General features: G+C 46.5%; 1 protein-coding gene across 1 annotated transcript in view; it reads right to left on the reverse strand.

The window, feature by feature from the left end:
- Positions 1 to 8,598: 8,598 nt before the first annotated feature.
- LOC121586675 (adhesion G protein-coupled receptor B2-like) overlaps positions 8,599 to 24,096 on the reverse strand; it is a gene marked incomplete at its 3' end in the record, with an annotated part of 426,163 nt that continues 410,665 nt past the window's right edge. Inside the window, 6 exon segments of the mRNA XM_041903589.2 lie at positions 8,599 to 9,245; positions 9,506 to 9,678; positions 14,342 to 14,356; positions 14,856 to 14,895; positions 17,751 to 18,032; positions 20,746 to 20,838. Of these exon segments, the coding sequence (XP_041759523.2) occupies positions 8,599 to 9,245; positions 9,506 to 9,678; positions 14,342 to 14,356; positions 14,856 to 14,895; positions 17,751 to 18,032; positions 20,746 to 20,838 (1,250 nt within the window).

A 24,096-nucleotide genomic window follows, 5' to 3' on the forward strand; every position in this document is an offset into this window, starting at 1 on the left:
GTTTTCAAGGTTGCACCTTAAAAATCCAACTCAAAGATGAAGATGCATAATGTAGTTGAAATGGACTTGATTACTTTAGATTTTGTGAGGTTTGAGGTTTTGGTATTGAGACTGATTGGTTGGTACAATGAAAGTAACATACAGTACCAGTCAAAAGTTTGGATTTTACCTACTCATTCAAGGGTTTTCTTTATTTTTATTTTCACCATTTGTACAGATAATAGTGAAGACATCAAAACTGAAATGACACATATGGAATCATGTAGTAACCAAAAGTGTTAAACAACTCAAAACAGATTTTATATTTGAGATTCTTCAAACTAGCCACCTTTGCCTTGATGACAGCTTTGTACACACTTGGCATTCTACTCAACCAGCTTCACCATGGAATGCTTTTCCAACAGTCTTGAAGGAGTTCCCACGTACGCTTAGTACTTGTTGGCTCGCTTTTCCCTTCACTCTGCCGTCCGACTCAGCCCAAACCATCTCAATTGGGATGAGGTCGGGGAGTTGTGGAGAGCAAGGTCATCTGATGCAGCAGTCCATCACTCTCCTTCTTGGTAAAATAGCCCTTACACAGCATAGAGGTGTGTTGGGTCGTGTCCTGTTGAAAAAGAAATGATAGACCCACTAAGCCCAAACCAGATGGGATGGTGTATCGCTGCAGAATGCTGTGGTAGCTACGCTGGTTAGAAGTGTGCCTGTAATTCAAAATAAATCCACAGACTGTCACGAGTTACAAAGCCAGAACCCAGAAGCAGACCAGGACAAGGTAAAGTTGAAAGCGAAGGTGAGTGTTTATTTACAAATTCAAAGTGATGCTGAATAATCCAGGGAACAGCGGGCGGCGTTGATTAGTTGTTGGGGGTGCAGTGGTTGATCCCATCATGGCTCGGCACACGCCCGACTCACCAGGCAGAGGTTGGATGAAGGTTCCGGGACGGTGACTGCAGATGGAACAAAACGGAGGTAAGTAAACAACAAACCAACAAGGTGCAAAAACAACAAAACTACACGCTCGAGGCTCTAAGACTGATACTCTGGTAAACCTACTGTTCATGGCTCGCGATCCGGCAGGGAATGGATGTTAGGCCAGAGCCTAAGAAGGGTGATGATCAGGACCAGGTGTGCAATTGCTGATGGGATGCGGTCGCGGAAATCAAGAAGCTCCCCGGAGCGTTCCAGAACCCTCGGGAAACTGGAGATCACGAGCAGAAAAACTAGTCCACAGACAACCCGACTCAGACTGCCGGGATCGTTGCAGTACCCCCACTCCGGCCGACGCCACCGGGCGGACTCCGGAGCGCCAGGATGGAGCGGTAGAAGTCACGGATGAGGTCAGCATCTAGGATCTGTCGCCGCGGAATCCAACTCCCTCTCTTCAGGACCATACCCCTCCCAGTCCACGAACACTGAAACCCCGGCCCCGCCGTCTGGAATCCATGATCGCCGCACCGTGTAGGCAGGACCACCTCATCATCCGGAGAAGGAGGAGAAGGCCCGGAGGAGGCAACAGAGGACTGAGGAAAACAGGCTTGAGGCAGGAGACATGAAGGTGGGATGGACTCTGGCGTCCTCGGGAGTTTGGTCGAACTGCCACCGGATTGATCACCTTCTCCACCACAAAGCGGACCAATAACTTCGGTAACAGCTCTAGACTCCAGTCCGTAGAGGAAGATCCCGTGTGGCCACCAGACCCTATCTCCGATGGTGTAGGTGGGAGGGGGATCGGCGGCGTCGCCTGGAGCTGATCGGTCCGAAACTCTAAGGAGTGCCCTTTCTGGCCCGGTGCCAGGTGGTGGCAGCGGCGAATGTGGGCCTGAACAGAAGGCACTGAGAGCTCCCTTCTCCTGAGAAAGGAACAAGGGGAGGTTGGTAGCCATACAGGCACTGGAAGGGAGACATCCCAGTGGCAGATGTAGGGGAGAGTGTTGTGGGCATACTCAGCCCAAGGCAACTGAGAGACCCAGGAGGTGGGGTTGGAAGAGGCCAGGCAGCGTGGCGTGGATTCCATCTTCTGGTTGGCTCTCTCCGCCTGACCATTAGATTGGGGGGTGAAAACCAGATGTGAGACTGACTGTAGCTCCAATGGCCAAACAGAGGACTTCCAGACAGCAAGAGGTAAACTGAGGGCCCGCGGTCGGAAAAGCGATATCACTGGGCAACCCGTGGACCTGAAACCTCCCTAACCAGGATCTCGGGCGTCTCGAGGCAGAGGAAGCTTGCAATTGGCACAAAGTGGGCGAACTTGCTGAATCTGTCCACGATAGTCAGCGACCGTGTTCCCCTCTCAGAGCGGGCAACCCAGTGACAAAGTCCAGGGCCAGATGCGACCACGGTCGCCGGGGAATAGGAAGGGGGTGAAGTAGTCCAGAGCTGGGCGATTGGTACCCTTATTCTGCGCACACACTGGACAGGCAGCAACGCAACCCCGAGTATCCTCGGCCATGGCGGGCCACCAAAAGCGTCTGGGCCATCGTCCGAGCCACGCCAGGGGTGACAAGCCATCTTGCTGGCGTGGGACCATTTGAGACCGCAGGGAACCGACTCAGCACAAACAACCGACCCGGGTGGACCGTTACCGGGACCGGGCTGCGTCCGAAGAGCCGCCATCACCTCCTCCTCAATCTTCCACCTAACAGCTCCCACGCGCGCAGTTCGGGGGCGAGGTGTCTCGGTCTTGGACCCACTCTCCTCCGTCTTGGAGAACATCCGAGACAAGCGTCCGCCTGCCGTTCTTAGATCCAGTCGGAGCGTCAGGGAAAAAAATTGAATCGTCCGAAAAAACAACGACCACCTGGCCTGGCGGGGAGTTGAGGCGTCTAACGCGATTGCGTAAGCAAGATTCTTGTGTCAGTCCAGACAATAAGCGGTTGCTCACGCCCCCTCCAACCAGTGGCGCCACTCCTCCAAGGCAAGTTTCACCGCGAGAAGCTCCCGGTTACCCACATCGTAATTCCTCTCCGCATGGCGAAAGGCGGCGAGTAGTAGGCGCAGGGATGGAGTTTACTGTCCGTGGAGCATCGCTGCGACAGGATGGCGCCAACTCCCACATCAGGCGTCCACTTCAACGACGAACTGGCGGGTCGTGTCGGTTGAGAGAGAATCGGTGCGTTGGTGAATCGCCTCTTCAAATCCAGAAAGCGCTTCGATCCGCCTCCGGATTCCACTTGAAGCTCCTGATACTGGAAGTCAAGGCAGTTAACGGAGCGGCCACACGGCTGTAATCCCGGATGAATCTGCGGTAGAAATTCGCAAACCCCAAAAATCTCTGGAGCTGCAATCTCGTACCGGGCTGGGCCCATTCCAGAACCGCTCTAACCTTCTCCTGGTCCATCCTAATCTCTCCCCTGGAGATGATGTAACCGGAAAGGATGTCGTGTGGGCGTGAAACTCGCACTTCTCGGCCTTCACGAACAAGGCGATTCTCCAACAATCGCTGCAGAACCTGCCGGACATGCTGGGCGTGGTGGGAAGGTTCCTTCGAGAAAGATCAGAATGTCATCCAGGTAAACAAACACAAAGAGACCGATCATATCTCTCAGGGCGTCGATTCACCATACTCTGGAATACCGCTGGAGCATTGGTCAGTCCAACGGCATCACCTGATACTCGAAGTGACCCATCGGTGTATTGAAACCCGTCAACCACTCGTCTCCCTCTCTGATCCGGACCAGCGATCGCATTGCGTGGGTCTAGCTTAGTGAACACCGTAGCACCCTGTAAGGAGTCGAAGGCAGAACTCATCAAGGGCAGGATACTTGTTCTTGACCGTGATGTCATTCAACCCCCGATAATCAATACGGTCGAAGAGAGCCATCCTTCTTACCCACAAAGAAGAATCCTGCCCCCAGGGGGTGATGACGAGGGACGAACGAGACCAGCAGCTAGGGACTCCTTGATGTAGGTCTCCAAAGCCTCACGTTCAGGGCGGGAGATACTGTATAACCTTCCCTTGGGGTAGACAGCTCCAGGGAACAGGTTGATGGCACAATCATATGGTCGGTGGGGAGGGGGAGTGACAGAGCCTTCTGCTTACTGAACACTTCCCCCAAATCGTGATATGTCTCGGGAACCAGGGACAAATCTGGGGGTTTAGCCTCAATCACCTGACTGGGAACCGAATGGGGACAGGCAGTCTTGAGACAGTTAGCATGACAATCAAGGCTCCAACTCGTTACCTTGCCCGTCACCCAATCGAACGTGGGATTGTGTTCCTTCAGCCAGGGGTATCCAAGGACCAGAGGAACATGGGAAGACGGTAGAATGAAGAATGAAATCATCTCGAATGATTCCCGACAACAGCATCTTAACGGTTCAGTCCTCATCGTGATACGTGCCAGACTACTGCCGTTCAGAGTGATGCTTCAATGGCTTCCGGCAATTGCTCCTTGGAAAGCCCCCCAGCTGTTCCACCAACTCGGCATCAAGAAAGCTTCCATCGGCACCTGAATCGATAAAAGCGTTAATCGCTAAGCTCTGATTCCTGTTCACAAGGGTAGCCGGAAACGGGGTCTGACAGAGGTACTGAGAGGTTGAAACTGGCTCGCTAAAAGTCCTCCCAACTTTAGCGAGCCGGGCAGTTGACGACCGCCGGGGAACAAGTGGAGATGTAATGTCGAGCTACCACAGTAGAGGCAGCAGTTGGTCTTACGTCTATGTTGACGCTCCTCCTTGGTTAACCCGTGCCGGCCCACTTGCATGGGTTCAGAATCGGGAGAGAGGACCTCTCCACTAATCCTTTGTGGTGGAGAATGATCGGCGTGTTCTGGTCCACCACCCGACCCGACTGGAACCTGAGAAGCTGATCGGTTGGACGGAACCCATTGCTTCTCCCTCCTTCGCTCTCGGACTCGATTATCCACCCGAATAGACAAGGCTACCAAGCTGTCCAGGTCACTAGGCTCCGGATAGAGATCAACTCATCCTTGAGCTGCTCCGACAGACCCTGGTAAAGGCCGCTTGCAGAGACTCCTCATTCCACCCACTCTCTCCACAGCCAACGTCTTGAACTCGATCACGAAGTCGGCCCACGCTGCGAGTTCCTTGGCGGCGAAAACAGGCGCCTAGCTGCGTCCCTCCCTCGGACGGAATGGTCGAAGAGCTTCCTCATCTCGGCCGTGAACCCCTGGTGTGAAGCCATGCAGGGATCCTGTCGTTCCCAACGGCTGAAGCCCACTCAGCGCCGACCACGCAGCAACTCAATCACAAAGGCTATCCTAGCCTTGTCTGTGGCATAAGAGTAGGGCTGTAGATCGAACACTAATCCACACTGCATAAGGAAGGAACGGCATCTTCCCAGCTCCCCCTCATCATTTATCCGGCGTCGGAACCTTGGGCTCACGGAAGGACACAGCTCCAGAAGCGGCAGGCGAGATGGGTGAAACCCGGTAGTGGATCCTCCACCGGACTCTTGCGTTGGTTCTGGACCTCCGTCAGACCGGTAGAGGTTCCGAACTGACAACGCGATCTCCCTGTAGCACCGTGCTATGATGGCCCAACATCTTCTCCTGATGGGTAATGGCATGGCGAACAGAGTCCAGGTCCGCTGGGTTCATTACTGGCCGGATCGTTCTGTCACGAGTTACAAAGCCAGAACCCAGAAGCAGACCAGGACAAGGTAAGTTGAAACGAAGGTGAGTGTTTATTTACAAATTCAAGAGTGATGCTGAATAATCCAGGGAACAGAGCGGGGCGGCGTTGATTAGTTGTTGGGGGTGCAGTGGTTGATCCCATCATGGCTCGGCAGCCGCCGACCACCAGGCAGAGGTTGGATGAAGGTTCCGGACGAGTGACTGCAGATGGAACAAAACGGAGGTAAGTAAACAACAAACCAACAAGGTGCAAAAACAACAAAACTACCGCTAGAAGCTCTAAGACTGATACTCTGGTAAACCTACTGTTCATGGCTAACGATCCGGCAGGGAATGGATGTTAGGCCAGAGCCTAAGAAGGGTGATGATCAGGACCAGGTGTGCAGATTGCAGATGGGATGCAGGTGCGGGAAATCAAGAGAGCTCCCCGGAGCGTTCCAGAACCCTCGGGAAACTGGAGATCCCGAGCAGAAAAACTAGTCCACAGACAGGACCCGACTCAGACTGCCGGGATCGTTACACAGACAATGTCACCAGCAAAGCACCCCCACACCATAACACCTCCTCCTCCATGCTTTATGGTGGGAACTACACATGTGAGGATCATCCGTTCACCCACTGCGTCTCACAAAGACACGACGGTTGGAACCAAAAATCTCAAATTTGGACTCCAGACCAAAGGACAAATGTCCACCGGTCTAATGTTCATTGCTTCGTGTTTCTTGGCCCAAGCAGGTTTCTTCTTATTATTGGTGTCCTTTAGTAGTGGTTTCTTTGCAGCAATCAACCATGAAGGCCTGATTCACACAGTCCCCTCTGAACAGATGATGTTGAGATGTGTCTGTGACTGTGTCTGCGACTTGAACTCTGTGAAGCATTCATTTGGGCTGTAATTTTGAGGCTGGTAACTCTAATGAACTTATCCTCTGCAGCAGAGGTAACTCTGGGTCTTCCATTCCTGTGGTGGTCCTCATGAGAGCCAGTTTTATCATAGCGCTTTGATGGTTTTTGCGACTGCACTTGAAGGAAACTTTCAAAATTCTTGAAATGTTCTGTATTGAATGACCTTGATGTCTTAAAGTAATGATGGACTGTCGTTTCTCTTTGCTTATTTGAGCTGTTCTTGCCATAATATGGACTTGGTCTTTTACCAAATGGGCTATCTTCTGTATACCCACCCCCGCATTAAGAAGGAAAGAAATTCCACAAATTAACTTTCAAGAAGGCACACCTGTTAATTTAAATGCATTCCAGGTGACTACCTCATGAAGCTGGTTGAGAGAATGCCAAGCTGGTTGAGAGTGTGCAAAGCTGTCATCAAGGCAAAGGGTGGCTATTTGAAGAATCTCAAATATAAAATATATTTTGAGTTGTTTTAACACTTTTTGGTTACTACATGATTCCAGATGTGTCATTTCATAGTTTTGATGTCTTCACTATTATTCTACAATATAGAAAATAGTAAAAATAAAGAAAAACCCTTGAATGAGTAGGTGTGTCCAAACTTTTGACTGGTACTGTATGTTAGCTTTCACATTAAAATCTACAAATCAATCAGTCTCAATACCAAAACCTCAAACCTCTACAAAATCTAAAGCAATCAAGTCCATTTCTGTAACCTGTTACATTATGCATCTTCATCTTTGAGTTGGATTTTAAGGTGCACTGAATCTCAGTCTGGAGAGGTAATTTGTTCTGATACCCATCTCCAAATTAAGCACATTTAAACAGGTTGAAATTACTGTATTATCCAAGCATCTGATAAATGATGTATGAGTCCCAAAAGGCACCCTATTCCCTTTAAAGTGCAATACTTTTGACCAGTTGAAGTAGTGCATTATAAAGTGAATAGGATGTCATTTGGAACACAAACAGTAAGCTAAGCACAGGGAAGACCCAGTGGTCTCTCAGAGTGATGTTCTCATGAAGTGTTCTCAAATTACACCCTATGCCCTATATACTGGGCCTACCCTATGGGCCCTGGTCAAAAGCAGTGCACTAATTAGGGAATAGGGTGCCATTTTGGATGCACACATAGATCTGAGTGAGATGTTTTAATGACTGGCCTGTAATGTCTTTCATTCTGAAAGAAGCATGTGTACTTCTCTGTCCTTCAGTGTAAGTACTGTCTCCATTCCTTCATCAAGTCAGCAGGATAGTGTGTGTGTGTGTGTGGGTGTGTGTGTGTGTGTGTGTGTGTGTGTGTGTGTGTGTGTGTGTGTGTGTGTGTGTGTGTGTGTGTGTGTGTGTGTGTGTGTGTGTGTGTGTGTGTGTGTGTGTGTGTGTGTGTGTGTGTGTGTGTGTGTGTGAGAGAGAGACAGAAAGAGAGGGTTTGTCTGTGTGTCTACGGCAAGTGTTTTTGTGTGTGTATGTGTGTGTAATTAAGGTGAGCAGACAGACAATCTCCAGGGGTACTCCCTGTTCTCCGGTCCCTCTCACATCTGCTCTGCCTCCTTTGTAGGCCTGGAGGGCTTTATAGACACACAAGTGTGTGTGCGCATGTGTGTGTTCATCCATCCGCATGAATGTGTACAGTACATCATTATAACACATAATGAGTAATAATTTATGAACAGCACTCTGTTCTCATGTACACACACAACAGACTAGTGGTTATATTTAGACCTGCACACACACACACACACACACACACACGCGCACACACGCAAACACACACACACATGCTCACACACATCTGCCGCCCCTTCTCCTCTCATCCTCCTTTATGTTCCCTCCATCACTCCCTTCCTCTTTCTGTTTGTCCAGGGAGCCATCTAGCAGAGAGACTGATGTCAGCTGTAGCTATAATGCTACCCTGGTTGAAAACACTTTTCCACCCCTCTCCTCCCTTTCCTCCATCACGGTCTCTTTACCAGTGGAGAGGCTGGTGTTTTATTGGTGCTACCCTGGTTGAAAACACACATACCACCCCTCTCTACTCCTCTCCCTGTCCGTCTTTCCTTTCCTTCCTGCCTCTACCCATCGCTCCATCTTTACCTCCAGGGAGCCAGCGGAGAGGCTGGCGTTAGCGTTGGTGCTGCCCAGGTTGCGTGGCAGGGTCCGGGTGCCTCCCCCTCCTGTTAGCATCTGCCTCACCGACGGCCTCTGGGCCGGCTTCAGCTGCAGCGAGTGCCCGTGGCCGTGCACGTGGCCGCCCGGAGCGTGCATGTGGCCCTGGGGACCATGACCCCCGTGCATGGGGAGCTGCTTGAGCGTCCCATAGGAGCGGTTCGTGTTCATTGCAATATTCATGCTGTGGTCGCCGGGTGAGATGAAGTCGGCCGGGTATGCCTCGCTCTCCGCCGGGTGGAGGGTCATGGGTGAGGGGGGCGGGGGGAAAGGCGGGTCGTCCACTGCGATGTTCAGGGGCTTGTCCTCGCTCCCCAGCCCCAGGCCCAGCCCCTGGGGTGGAGGGGGTTTTAGACTGACCGTCCTACGGGGTAACACCATATAGTCCCCCTCCCCTCCCCCGCTAGGTCCATCCTGGGTATTGTGAGGAGGGGGCGGTCGAGACCAGCCCATCCCGCTATCGGTGCAGAGGTAGACAGGCACAGTGTTCCTTGGGTTCCCCTGCTGCCTCTTCTGCTCCATGTTCATCTCCTTCTTCACAGGGGTGTCACTCAGCTCGTTCAGAACACCCAGCGGGGGCACCTGCATGGTGGGATGGGGAAACTAACGTTAATAAGGAGCCATAACTAAAAACACAATAAATGAGGTATTTACTGTATAAGGTTGAATTGTTTCAAAATTACAATGTCACAACAAGCCTGAGAGGGATGGTCTATGCAAATATACTGCACACTGATAGGCTTAAATGGAAATAAGTTTGGTTGTGTGAGACACATTTTTTTGCATTTAGTCCCATTGCCCATCAGCCCATCCATTCATCCATCCATCCATCAGCCCTTCACCTGGACAAGTAGGTTAGGAGGGGGGATGTTTCCAGGGAGGGAGCTGAAGTTGACCCCTAGACCCCCCTCCTGGTGGGTCGCCAGTTTAGGGTCGTCCTCTTCATCAAGGGAGATTCGGGAGAGGGTCCCGGTGATGGTTGCCGGGTTACAGGTGTTCACCTCCTTGAAGATGACTGGAAGGACAGAGGGAGGGGAGAGAGGGGGAGGAGATAAGGAGGGGGAGAGGGAGAGGGAGGGAGTGGTAGCGGGAGAGAGCAAAGGAGGTGGGGATAGAGAACATAATAGATAAACATGTAGAGAGCAGGATGAATGGATATAAAGAAGAGGGTGAGGCATATGAAGGCAACAGTATGAACAGAGAGAGAGAGAGAGAGAGAGAGAGAGAGAGAGAGAGAGAGAGAGAGAGAGAGAGAGAGAGAGAGAGAGAGAGAGAGAGAGAGAGAGAGAGAGAGAGAGAGAGAGAGAGAGAGCATAAAGAGAGAGAGGGAGGGAGAGAGAGAGAGAATGGTTAAGCTAAAACACAGCTGTGGTGAATTTTAACACTGTGACCCTCAGCTATTCTCCCATTTGATTATTTGTATGAGAGGGAGTGTCTCCTTCCCAAATACCACCCTAGTCCCTATATAGTGCACTACTTTTGACCAGGACCCATAGGGCTCAGGTGAAAAGTAGTGCACTTTATAGGGAATATGGTGCCATTTGAGACAAAGCCATTGACATTATGTAAAATGCAGCTGGCTCCAATGAAATGGACCTGCATTCCTCTGCTGCTGCCTCCCATTCCATCATATGGTCGCTATGGGAACTCATTATTTCCTGGTAGATCACTTTTCTAGTGTGTGTGTGTGTGTGTGTGTGTGTGTGTGTGTGTGTGTGTGTGTGTGTGTGTGTGTGTGTGTGTGTGTGTGTGTGCTGAGACCAACAGCGAGGTAGGATGAGATTTGATGTCTTATACTGAGACCACAATAAAACACAATATGAAACTAACCTTGAATTTCATAATGCTTTGGCTGTCGTTTTCATGTTCATGCTTTAAGTTTAGTGAACAAAGGAATGAAGATACTTCTAAAACACCATACTACAATACGTATACAACTTACAGTGAGGGAAAAAAGTATTTGATCCCTTGCTGATTTTGTATGTTGGCCCACTGACAAAGACATGATCAGTCTATAATTTTAATGGTAGGTTTATTTGAACAGTGAGAGACAGAATAACAACAAAAAAATCCAGAAAACCGAACGTCAAAAATGTTATAAATTGATTTGCATTTTAATGAGGGAAATAAGTATTTGACCCCTTTGCAAAACATAACTTAGTACTTGGTGGCAAAACCCTTGTTGGCAATCACAGAGGTCAGACGTTTCTTGTAGTTGGCCACCAGGTTTGCACACATCTCAGGAGGGATTTTGTTCCACTCCTCTTTGCAGATCTTCTCCAATTCATTAAGGTTTCGAGGCTGACATTTGGCAACTCGAACCTTCAGCTCCCTCCACAGATTTTCTATGGGATTAAGGTCTGGAGACTGGCTAGGCCACTCCAGGACCTTAATGTGCTTCTTCTTGAGCCTCTCCTTTGTTGCCTTGGCCGTGTGTTTTGGGTCATTGTTATGCTGGAATACCCATCCACGACCCATGTTCAATGCCCTGGCTGAGGGAAGGAGGTTCTCACCCAAGATTTGACGGTACATGGCCCCGTCCATCGTCCCTTTGATGCAGAGAAGTTGTCCTGTCCCCTTAGCAGAAAAACACCCCCAAAGCATAATGTTTCCACCTCCATGTTTGACGGTGGGGATGGTGTTCTTGGGGTCATAGGCAGCATTCCTCATCCTCCAAACACGGCGAGTTGAGTTGATGCCAAAGAGCTCGATTTTGGTCTCATATGACCACAACACTTAAAAAAAAAAAAAAAAAATTGGTCATTTAGCAGACGCTCTTATCCAGAGCGACTTACAGGAGCAATTAGGGTTAAGTGCCTTGCTCAAGGGCACATCGACAGGTTTTTCACCTAGTCGGCTCGGGGATTAGAACCAGCGACCTTTCGGTTACTGGCACAACGCTCTTAACCACTAAGCTACCTGCCGCCCTTTCACCCAGTTCTCCTCTGAATCATTCAGATGTTCATTGGCAAACTTCAGACGGCCCTGTATATGTGCTTTCTTGAGCAGGGGGACCTTGCGGGCGCTGCAGGATTTCAGTCCTTCACGGCATAGTGTGTTACCAATTGTTTTCTTGGTGACTTTGGTCCCAGCTGCCTTGAGATCATTGACAAGATCCTCCCGTGTAGTTCTGGGCTGATTCCTCACCATTCTCATGATAATTGCAACTCCACAAGGTGAGATCTTGCATGGAGCCCCAGGCCGAGGGAGATTGACAGTTCTTTTGTGTTTCTTCCATTTGCGAATAATCGCACCAACTGTTGTCACCTTCTCACCAAGCTGCTTGGCGATGGTCTTGTAGCCCATTCCAGCCTTGTGTAGGTCTACAATCTTGTCCCTGACATCCTTGGAGAGCTCTTTGGTCTTGGCCATGGTGGAGAGTTTGGAATCTGATTGATTGATTGCTTCTGTGGACAGGTGTCTTTTATACAGGTAACAAGCTGAGATTAGGAGCACTCCCTTCAAGAGTGTGCTCCTAATCTCAGCTCGTTACCTGTATAAAAGACACCTGGGAGCCAGAAATCTTTCTGATTGAGAGGGGGTCAAATACTTATTTCCCTCATTAAAATGCAAATCAATTTATAACATTTTTGACATGCGTTTTTCTGGATTTTTTTCTTGTTATTCTTTCTCTCACTGTTCAAATAAACCTACCATTAAAATTATAGACTGATCATTTCTTTGTCAGTGGGCAAACGTACAAAATCAGCAGGGGATCAAATACTTTTTTCCCTCACTGTACATGTTGGTATGAGTCAACATCTAAACGAATAAGGCTGAATCTCAAATAACACCCCATTCCTGTACAGTGCCCTTCTTTTGATCACAGTCATATGCTCGCAACATGGCAGTCAAAAGTAGTGCACTACCTAGGGAATAGGGTGCCATTTGAGGCGTAGCGTTAGTCATTATATTAGATAGACAGAAAAGGTCAGACTAACAATGCCTACTCTATATATTCAGTACAACAGTTCACCTACTGAAACATATTTAAACCAACATGCATATTAATTCATGCTAAACATGGTCACACAATCAGGCTTTCAACAGTCAGATTTGATATGGTCACTCCATGGGCCATTTCCAATTAATCAATCAAGTAAAGGTTTTTGAGTGAATACGTTCCGAAGTCATTACAACATGGGTCTCACCATACAGTCAACACAGTCATGCTGAATTACATGCGCACACTAACACCATCAGCATTTAATGTAGTCACTTCTGGGCCACAATTAACATGGGATCTGTTAGTGCTCAAAGTTTCATATAGTTTCTATGTTGATGTTAATGAGTGTTTTGCACTACCCCCACAAAAAAACAAGGAAGATCAAGGCACTCTTCATATAATTGAAATGCCTTGATGATGGCATGTTCAATATATATATATATACACTACCATTCAAAAGTTTGGGGTCACTTAGAAATGTCCTTGTTTTCGCAAATTTTTTGTCCACTAAAATAACATCAAATTGATCAGAAATACAGTGTAGACATTGTTAATGTTGTAAATGGCTATTGTAGCTGGAAACGGCTGATTTTTATTGGAATATCTACATAGGCGTACAGAGGCCCATTATTAGCAACCATCAGTCCTGTGTTCCAATGGCACGTTGTGTTTGCTAATCCAAGTTTATAATTTCAAAAGGCTAATTGATCATTGGAAAACCCTTTTGCAATTATGCTGCAAACTGCTGTGCTGATTAAAGAAGTAATACAACTGGCCTTCTTGAGAATAGTTGAGTATCTGGAGCATCAGCAATTGTGGGTTCGATTGTCAAGCATGGTGGAGGCAATGTGATGGTCTGGGGGTGCTTTGGTGGTGGTAAAGTGGGAGTTTTGTACAGGGTAAAAGGGATATTGAAGAAGGAAGGCTATCACTCCATTTTGCAACGCCATGCCATATCCTGTGGACGGCGCTTGATTGGAGCCAATTTCCTCCTACAACAGGACAATGACCCAAAGCACAGCTCCAAACTATGCAATAACTATTTAGGGAAGAAGCAGTCAGCTGGTATTCTGTCTATAATGGAGTGGCCAGCACAGTCACCGGATCTCAACCCTATTGAGCTGTTGTGGGAGCAGCTTGACCGTATGGTACGTAAGAAGTGCCCATCAAGCCAATCCAATTTGTGGGAGGTGCTTCAGGACGCATTGGGTGAAATCTCTTCAGATTACCTCAACAAATTGACAACTAGAATGCCAAAGGTCTGCAAGGCTGTAATTGCTGCAAATGGATTCTTTGACGAAAGCAAAGTTTGAAGGACACAATTATTATTTCAATTAAAAATCATTATTTCTAACCTTGTCAATTACTACATTTCCTATTCATTTTGCTATATTTCCTATTCAAACTCATTTCATGTATGTTTTAATGGAAAAAAATGAAATTTCTAAGTGACCCCAAACTTTTGAACGGTAGTGTATATTTTTTACACTGACGCATTTTGGCATAGCCTTCGTCAGGGAGTACAATAATAATTTAGATGTTGTTCTATTGAACAAGGCCCATGATCAAATAGCAAAGTCCTAATACTGCATCCCTACAGAGTTTACCATTCTACTTAGTTCTACACAATTTGCATGAAAGTTTAAGTTAGGAGTTTGATGTTGATCTCAAGTTAGAGTTGGGCCATGAGTGACTGACAGTGTTATTAGGGTCAGGTTGGTACCAGACTTACATGGGTGTCCTCTCTCTGCAAGGATGGAGGGGGAAAGTAACCATGACTGGGTGTTAATTTACATCCACAGTATACACATGACACACACACACACACACACACACACACACACACACACACACACACACACACACACACACATATACAAATGACCTCACAAACACACACAAGTGCTCACAAACACACACACGCACGCGCAGGTGCACGTGCACACACACACACTTCCCTATTCCGGTGATGGGGAACAATGTGTCTCTAAACATTGTGTCTGGTGAGGGAAAGAAAGACAGAAAGAGAGAGAGAGAGAGAGAGAGAGAGAGAGAGAGAGAGAGAGAGAGAGAGAGAGAGAGAGAGAGAGAGAGAGAGAGAGAGAGAGAGAGAGAGAGAGAGAGGAGGGAGAGAGAGGGAGAGGGAGAGAGAGAGAGAGAGAGAGAGAGAGAGAGAGAGAGAGAGAGAGAGAGAGAGAGAGAGAGAGAGAGAGAGAGAGAGAGAGTGAAAGAGTGAAAGAGCCTACCTGTTTGACACGCCAGGTCCACATCTTTTTCAAAGTCCGTCTGAGAGAGAGCATGGGGAGAAGAGACACAGTTAGACAGCAGTGTGTGTGCGTTTGTGTGTGTGTTTCCATGGTAGCTGCATGTGTGTAATAAGTATAGCATGGCGTTGGGGTAGCATTGGCAAACAGAAGGATGGAGACATTGATAAAGATCATAGATGAAGGTCAAACATCATATCTGTGATAATATAATATTATTTTCCAACTAATACAACATACAAAGGGAGAGATTCATCTTCATAGTGATGACAGACATCCCAAGCAACCAGGGGAATGTCCTCACAGACTAAACAGAAATGACTGAAAATGAGAGGAGAGGTGCTTTTGAAAGATGAACGTAACACACCAATCCACTGATCACAGTGTGTTAGGCTCACGGCCGGCCCGCTCATTAGGCAGGATTAGGCTGACGAGGGCGGCATTTTCTGAGCTAAACTGACCAAGACGCACCTCCAACAGCAACACATAAAACCTCACATAATTCTGCCAAAAACAATTTCTCTCAACCAGTGTTATATGGGCTTTTTAGGTGAGTGCAAATGCCACCCTGTGATAAGCAGTGCCCACTTTGCGCGCCTCTCCAGGGTGCTGTTGGAGAGACTCATCAAGCCCTGTATCGTTGCATCCCAAATGGCACCATTTTCCCTACATAGTGCACTGCTTTTGACCAGAGCCCTATGGGGGTGCACCATCTAGGGAGTAGGGTGTCATTTGGGACGCATCCTATATCTCATCGTAGCGAGACGGAGGAGAGAAGCTTTTCTATAAAGAAGTGTGTGTGTGTTATCAGAAGGGCTGGTAGTGACAACATACTATATGTCTTAGCTACTAGTATAATCTATATATCATTCTGTGTATAAGGGGAAGAATGAGGAAAGAGAATGAATTTGCTTCAAAATAATCAAGATGGATGAACAGCTGATGAAAATCGAGGTCAGTGTTTTTTTTCAAGAATGCTGGTTCTAACGTTATTTTGTTTTCAAGTGAGTCAAGAGCATTCAGAATTTACATGATCTTCAGCACATAATTTCAAGCACTTACTTCACCCAAAACTTGAAACTGCCCTCAATCAAGAGCAAATGGCTAATGTTGCCGCTCATATGCGCTCATATTCTGATAATAGTGCAGCTTTTGTCCTCTCAAGTCCCTGGCCTCTTTCATGTTCTCTACCTTTCCTCTCTTTCAATCAGACAACGTTTCTTCATCTACTGTACATGTTGCTCAGTGCATCATTTGATGCACCTTTTCAGCTATATTGCCATTTTGTCTGTCTGCAATGGCCATCTCAAGTCACTGGTCTTTTTCAAGTTCTCTACCTTTCTCTCTTTAAACCAAACACCCTCTCTACCTCATGCCAGCGTCCTGCTCTCGTTGCCCTCAGCTTGTCTTTTGCAACCTCCACGAGAGAATTTCCCCTCAACGCGTTGGAAGAAATTACTTGGTAAAAAAACAACTCAAACATCAGCACACAAACAGATTGATTGGATTGAATAAGGGAAAGTTCCAGTGTGTCATTCCAAAATGGCCTCCATTAAAACCTCCCCAACTTAATGTGGCCCCTCATTGCCATGCAGACCCAGGCCATTCCTCTGTCTCCGCTCTCCCTACAGCACTGATCTGCCTAGCATCCTCCATGGAGCCCACTCACAAAAGCCTTTGTGTGGATATAAAACTATTAGGCATTTCGGGCACGCCACAGAGAGAGACAGAGGGAGGGAGGGATAGAGAGAGAGGGGAGGGAAGGGGGGAGGGAGAGAGATGGAGGGAGAGGGAAAGTGAAAGAGAGAGATGGGGGGGTGAAGAGGGAGGGAGAGAGATGGAGGGAGAGAGAGAGAAAGGCAGTGAAAGGGGAAAGTGGAAGAGAAAGAGAGAGCATGAGAGGGGGAGAGGAAGAAAGATAATTAAAGGGACAGCAAGAGAAACAGAACATTTGAAAGAGAAAGAGGGAGAGAATGAATGCAGGTCTCAAAGGAGAGGAAAGCTCTTAGCACACAAATCACACTGCCTCACAAATGGCTCTCGCCTAAACAGACAAATTAGGATATATACTCTCATCTCTCTCTCTCGCGCCCACACACAGGCTGAGTATGTAAAGTGAATCAGGTTAACCATCAGCATCATTACTAAGTACTGTTTGTCCAGACATTATTATGGAGGACATTCACATTAGGCCTGGGTTCAGCCAACACTGGAAACCACTTAAGCACAAGAGAACTCCAATTCACTTATGGCTGAATTATTATTGGAATAGATGCAAGAACAAAACAACATTTGGATCCCAAAACTTACTCTAAAAACACATCCATCTAGATATAAAAACACCAGCATAAAACAACTTTGACTGGTAGAAGCTAAAACTATAGTTCAGACATGTGGTGGTCCTCTGTAGCTCAGCTGGTAGAGCACGGCGCTTGTAACGCCAAGGTAGTGGGTTCGATCCCCGGGACCACCCATACACACAAAAAAAAATGTATGCACGCATGACTGTAAGTCGCTTTGGATAAAAGCGTCTGCTAAATGGCATATTATTATTATTATTATTATTACTGGGCCAGACGGAAGTTCAAGATCTCTTCTGTAAAAACCTACTGGCAGGAATCTACATACTAATCTACTGCAGCCCAATGGTTTCCAAACCTTTTCCCCAACGAACCGTAAAACAACATTAGTTGTTATGTTTTGCAGGCTAATCACATTTTTATGAAATAAATTGAAAGCCATTTCCTTGACCATAAGGGGGTATATCCACAGTTTGGGAACCAGTTTTGAAACCTAGTGACTAATGTACCAGATGTACTATATGGCTACATACAGCATTGGCTACTTTAGGACACAGCGTCTATCTAGTTGACATACTGATTTGCTGTTGGGGTACTGGTTGTGGTTATGTCCGTGGTTGTGGTTGTAAGCTTGGTTATGGGCATGGTTGAAGGTGTGGCTCATGTGCTCATGGTTCATATGGTTGTTGTGGGGCAGGCTGTGGTAACAGCCGTGTTGGCAGCCCTGGTGAGGGTGGAACGGTGGCGGGCATGGTGACTGTTGTTGGCATGACGATGACGGACAGGGAGAAGCTCCAGTGCCAGTGCTGTAGCGCAGAGATCCACACTGCTGCCCGCAATTGGACACATTCTGACACTTCTGATGCAGGGATGGAGGGAGAAATGGATGGAGAGATGTGAGAGGAGGAGAGATGAGAGAGGAGAGGACACATTTCGGATGGATTAGAAACATTAATAAGGAGAGATTGTAAGTGAGCTGTGGGGAAGAAGAAATGGGAAAAAGACTAGATAAAAAACAGGTTGAACATGCAAGAGAGAGAATGAACATGTAAGTGAGAATAGAGGGGAGAATGGGAGGGACCAAGCCAGTTCAAACAAACTACCAGAATGGTTGAATTGTGGTTACTCTAGTCTTTGGATGGACTCTAGTCTGAAGACTGATACTCTCAATATGTTCTCCTATCCTCTCAATATGTCCTCCTATCCTCTCAAGATGTTCTCCTATCCTCTCAATATGTTATCCTATCCTCTCAATATGTCCTCCTATCCTCTCAATATGTCCTATCCTCTCAAGATGTCCTCCTATCCTCTCAAGATGTCCTCCTATCCTCTCAATATGTCCTATCCTATCAAGATGTCCTCCTATCCTCTCAATATGTCCTATCCTCTCAAGATGTCCTCCTATCCTCTCAAGATGTCCTCATATCCTCTCAAGATGTCCTCCTATCCTCTCAAGATGTCCTCCTATCCTCTCAAGATGTCCTCCTATCCTCTCAATATGTCCTATCCTCTCAAGATGTCCTCCTATCCTCTCAATATGCCCTATCCTCCCAAGATGTCCTCCTATCCTCTCAAGATGTCCTCCTATCCTCTCAATATGTCATATCCTCTCAAGATGTCCTCCTATCCTCTCAAGATGTCCTCCTATCCTCTCAATATGTCCTATCCTCTCAAGATGTCCTCCTATCCTCTCAATATGTCCTATCCTCTCAAGATGTCCTCCTATCCTCTCAATATGCCCTATCCTCCCAAGATGTCCTCCTATCCTCTCAAGATGTCCTCCTATCCTCTCAATATGTCATATCCTCTCAAGATGTCCTCCTATCCTCTCAAGATGTCCTCCTATCCTCTCAATATGTCCTATCCTATCAAGATGTCCTCCTATCCTCTCAATATGTCCTATCCTCTCAAGAAGTCCTCCTATCCTCTCAAGATGTCCTCCTATCCTCTCAATATGTTCTCCTATCCTCTCAAGATGTCCTCCTATCCTCTCAATATGTTCTCCTATCCTCTCAAGATGTCCTCCTATCCTCTCAAGATGTGCTCCTATCCTCTCAAGTAAGTTTATGGTAACACTTTACTTGACATCTTAAATCATAAGGCCTTCTTAATACGGTTATGGCTGTTATATCATGGCATGTCTATAACAGGCTTATGAAGGCTTTATGACAGAGGGTTCCGCTAAAGTTTGCCCTTTGCATTGAGTCGCCTTGAGCCTTTTACTATGAGGGATTAATTCAGGATTATGTCATTTGGTATATTACTTTTGGAAACACTCTGGATTTACCAATTGATTTGATATGACTGCTTTTAGCACAGCGCTCCATGTTAACTTTGGCAAAAGTAAGTTTCCTCATAAATAAGACCATTAGTTTTACCTGAACATGTGACATCACCAGGAACAACCCTGGGCCATACGTTTTTCCAGGTCAGGATTTGAGGCAAGGAAAAACTCTGAACCCTCCTGTTACCAAGCCAACCCTCAATTAAGACTATTCAAAATCTGACAGCTTTGAAGAACAAATTCAGGTAATTTGCTATAAATCATCAACCTCCTAACCTTCCTAGCGGTCCATTCAAGAGACCAAAACATTACAGTAAATGATTGTGTGTGATAAATAAAACTAAAGGGGATGGAGGGGTTAGCATTGGAACCTTCTTAACTAATGCATATTACAGAACATTGTGACCTGGTTGACATTGGGAGGCACTTCATGTCTTTATGATTTACAATGCTATTAATACCATTTTGGACAAAGTAACCTTCCGTGTAACTTTACACCCTGCACATAATGATAATGACCTTTCTTATAGGCTAAACAAACCTGCCGCAGTCACCGCCGAATCGATAAAAATATGATAATAACTAATTACAGGTGAGCTGAGAAAATATCTTTAGGAGGGACTGGAAATAGACCATTAATATTGAACAGGATGTTATTCCTTTTTTTTTTCTCTCCCCAATTGGCAGTTACAGTCTTGTCCCATCGCTGCAACTTCCGTACGGACTCGGGAGAGGCAAAGGTCAAGAAGCCACCCCCATCAATGCGGCGGAGGAAACACTGTACAACCGAGTCAGCATGCATGCACCCTGCCCGCCACAAGGAGTCGCTAGAGTGCAGTGGGACAAGGACATCCCGGCCAAACCCTCCCCTAACCCGGATGACACTGGGCCAATTGTGCGCCGCTTCATGGGTCTCCCGGTCACGGCCAGCTGCGATACAGCCTGGGATCGAACCCAGGTCTACAGTGACACCTCTAGCACTGCGGTGCAGTGCCTTAGACCACTGCGCCACTCGGGAGGCCTTAGGATGTTAGTCCTAATCCAAAATCGACAACTGTCAAATCCTCTCAAAACCCCACAAGTGCATTGGGTGTAGGGCCTAGTGGTCGATTTGGGATTGGCATTATACTGTAGTTAGTGAAGGGTAGTATTTGGAGAAAAGGAACAAGGCAGTTTTAGGACCAACATGATATGGTTATGTAGTCTGGTCCAGACAGCACAAACAAATCAGGGACCAGACTAGTATTGGTTATGGTTCTAATATGGGATGAAATGGAATGTTATTCACCATAATCTGCACCTGTCCGTTCTTGCACGAGTCCGGTGAGTTCTCGCTGTCGTCTTTACATCCCCCCATCCGACAGCGCACTGCGTCCTGGACCTGGAAGAGAAGGATGAGGAGTGAGGGAAGGAAGGAGAGGAGGAGGGAGAAGGGGAGGAAAGGAGTGAATTCAAGGTCTTTATTGGTTGAGTTTCACTACATAAAGACTATCATAGATACTATGTTCGTGTATACAGTACTGTACACCTGTTTATTGGGTTTTAACCTACACTCTTAGAAGAAAGGGTTCATTGGGGTTCTTTAAATAACCTTTTGGTTCTTTGGACAAGAGTAAAGAACCCTTTTCTGAAAAAGTTTCTATACACACTACCGTTCAAAAGTTTGGGGTCACTTAGACATTTTTTGGTCCATTAAAATAACATCAAATTGATCAGAAATACAGTGTAGACATTGTTAATGTTTTACATGGCTATTGTAGCTGGAAACGGCTGATTTGTAATGGAATATCTACATCGGCATACATAGGCCCATTATTAGCAACCATCAGTCCTGTGTTCCAATGGCACGTTGTGTTTGCTAATCCAAGTTTATCATTTTAAAAGGCTAATTGATCATTAGAAAACCCTTTTACATTTATGTTATCATAGCTGAAAACTGTTATGCTGAAGAAGCAATAAAACTGGCCTTCTTGAGACTAGTTGAGTATCTGGAGCATCAGCAATTGTGGGTTCGATTACAGGCTCAAAATGTCCAGAAACAAATAACTTTCTACTGAAACTCGTCAGTCTATTCTTGTTCTGAGAAATGAAGGCTATTCCATGCGAGAAATTGCCAAGAAACTGAAGATCTCGTACAACGCTGTGTAGTACTCCCTTCACGGAACAGCGCAAACTGGCTCTAACCAGAATAGAAAGAGGAGTGGGAGGCCCCGGTGCACAGCTGAGCAAGAGGACAAATACATTAGAGTGTCTAGTTTGAGAAACAGACGCCTCACAGGTCCTCAACTGGCAGCTTCATTAAATAGTACCCACAAAACACCAGTCTCAACGTCAACAGTGAAGAGGAGAAAAGGAGATGGGGAGAGGGGGAGAGGTGGGGGAGGAGATGGGGAGAAGGGGAGAGGAGAGGGAGGAGATGGGGAGAGGGGGGAGAGGAGATGGGGAGAGGGGGGAGAGGAGGAGGAAGAGAGGGAGGAGAGGAGTAGGAGGAGATGGGTAGAGGGGGAGAGGAGAGGGAGGAGAATTTCTCGCATGGAATAGCCTTCATTTCTCAGAACAAGAATAGACTGACAAGTTCCAGAAGAAAGTTCTTTGTTTCTGGCCATTTTGAGCCTGTAATCGAACCCACAATTGCTGATGCTCCAGATACTCAACTAGTCTCAAGAAGGCCAGTTTTATTGCTTCTTTAATCAGCATAATAGTTTTCAGCTGTGCTAACATAATTGCAAAAGGGTTTTCTAATGATCAATTAGCCTTTTAAAATGATAAACTTGGATTAGCAAACACAACGTGCCATTGGAACACAGGACTGATGGTTGCTAATAATGGGCCTCTGTATGCCGATGTAGATATTCCATTACAAATCAGCCGTTTCCAGCTACAATAGCCATTTACAACATTAACAATGTGTACACTGTATTTCTGATCAATTTGATGTTATTTTAATGGACAAAAAATTTGCTTTTCTTTCGAAAACAAGGACATTTCGAAGTGACCCAAACTTTTGAACGGTAGTGTATGTAAATGTGATATTTCAGATAATAATTTGCAAAATTTCTAAAAACCTGTTTTTGCTTTGTCACTATGGGGTATAGTGTGGAAATTGATGAGAAAAACAACAACAATTGAATCAATTTTAGAATAAGGCTGTAACGTAACAAAATATTATAACATTTTATTATTTTACTGTAAAGTGTGTTGCTGTTTGAGTTTGATTTGAAGTGTGGTTGTTGTCTCTGACTCAATAAACCCTGCTAATCTGTAATCTGTGTCTCGCCATCCCTCCATGAAATCCAGAGAACCATGTCTTCACCTGAGGATACAGAGAGTATTACCTGACTTTAATCTCAGTGGCTGAGTAGGACAACCAATTGCCACCCTATGAGTGGAATCTGAGAACAGAACACCAAAGAAAAGCCAAAGAAAAGCCATCTTCACTCACAGTGGGTGTTCAGCATGTGTTCAGTTTGTGTGTGTGTGTGTGTGTGTGTGTGTGTGTGTGTGTGTGTGAGTGAGAGAGAGAGAGCGACTGCATATTGGATCAGAGCAGAGGCCAGATGAATAGGGCATTTACTGGATTATCGCCTCTCTTTCCATCTCTCTCTTTCCATCTATCTATCTCTAGCTATCTTCAACTAGCTTTCTCTCTCTCTCTCCATCTTCTCTACGTTAACTCTGATTCCCTCGTTCCCTGCTGGGTGCGTTGGCACACTGATGGCTAGGTAATTCTCATTTCACAGTCAGTTTATACTGTACTCCCGCCCTCCCTCCCTTTATCACAGTGTCTATACATCCATCTATGTTTTCTCACTCCCTCCCTCTCCCCCCTTTCACCCCCCCTCTCATTTTGCTAAACACATTTTCTATACATCTGTGTTCTAGGGTAAATAACATTTTCCACAGATCTCTGCATGCTCTCTTTACCCCCCTCTGTTTCCCTCCCTCCCTTCCTCGTTCTAATACACATTGTCGCTCTGCAACACACCCTCTCTATAGATCCATGAACTCTGTTCATTCAAGCCCCATCTTCTTGTATTCCAACCCTCCGCCTATATCCCTCTGTTCCTCTCCGCAACTTATTTAGACTGTCTCTCATCCCACTTTCCTCTCCTTCTCTCCACATCTCTCCATTCCAGAGGCAGCGTACTCTCTTTACCCGTTGTGCTGCAGCTATGAGGGATTAGGTTCAGTCCCTGGCAGAGATTTTCATATTTACTAAAATAATTCCTGGATTTAGTTGACTAATCCTACGCTTTTGTGATATTGATTTAACATATGTGGCTTAGCGCTTCTGGCATTTAACATTATGTTTTAAACTACTGTATCAGTTTATCCAATAACCTATTTAACTATGTATATCATAGCTGGGGGAGAGGCTTGGAGATGCTGTGAAGGCACGGAATGGATCAAACTCCAATGCATTGTGGGTAGTTGGGTATTTGCGCACACTAGGGGGTCATGTGTGATTGTGTGTGTGTGTGTGTGTGTGTGGGGGGGTGAATGGGCATTAAGGGCATTAGACTGGGGACTTATCGTCTTACTTCATACAGTGTCTTACTAATCTCTTTATAGGGACCCTGGACAATGCTGTATTATATTAATATAGGCTGGAGCTGTTGGCATATTCACCAGATGAATC

This window comes from Coregonus clupeaformis, chromosome 17 (genome assembly GCF_020615455.1).
Source record: "Coregonus clupeaformis isolate EN_2021a chromosome 17, ASM2061545v1, whole genome shotgun sequence".
Lineage (NCBI taxonomy): Eukaryota > Metazoa > Chordata > Actinopteri > Salmoniformes > Salmonidae > Coregonus > Coregonus clupeaformis.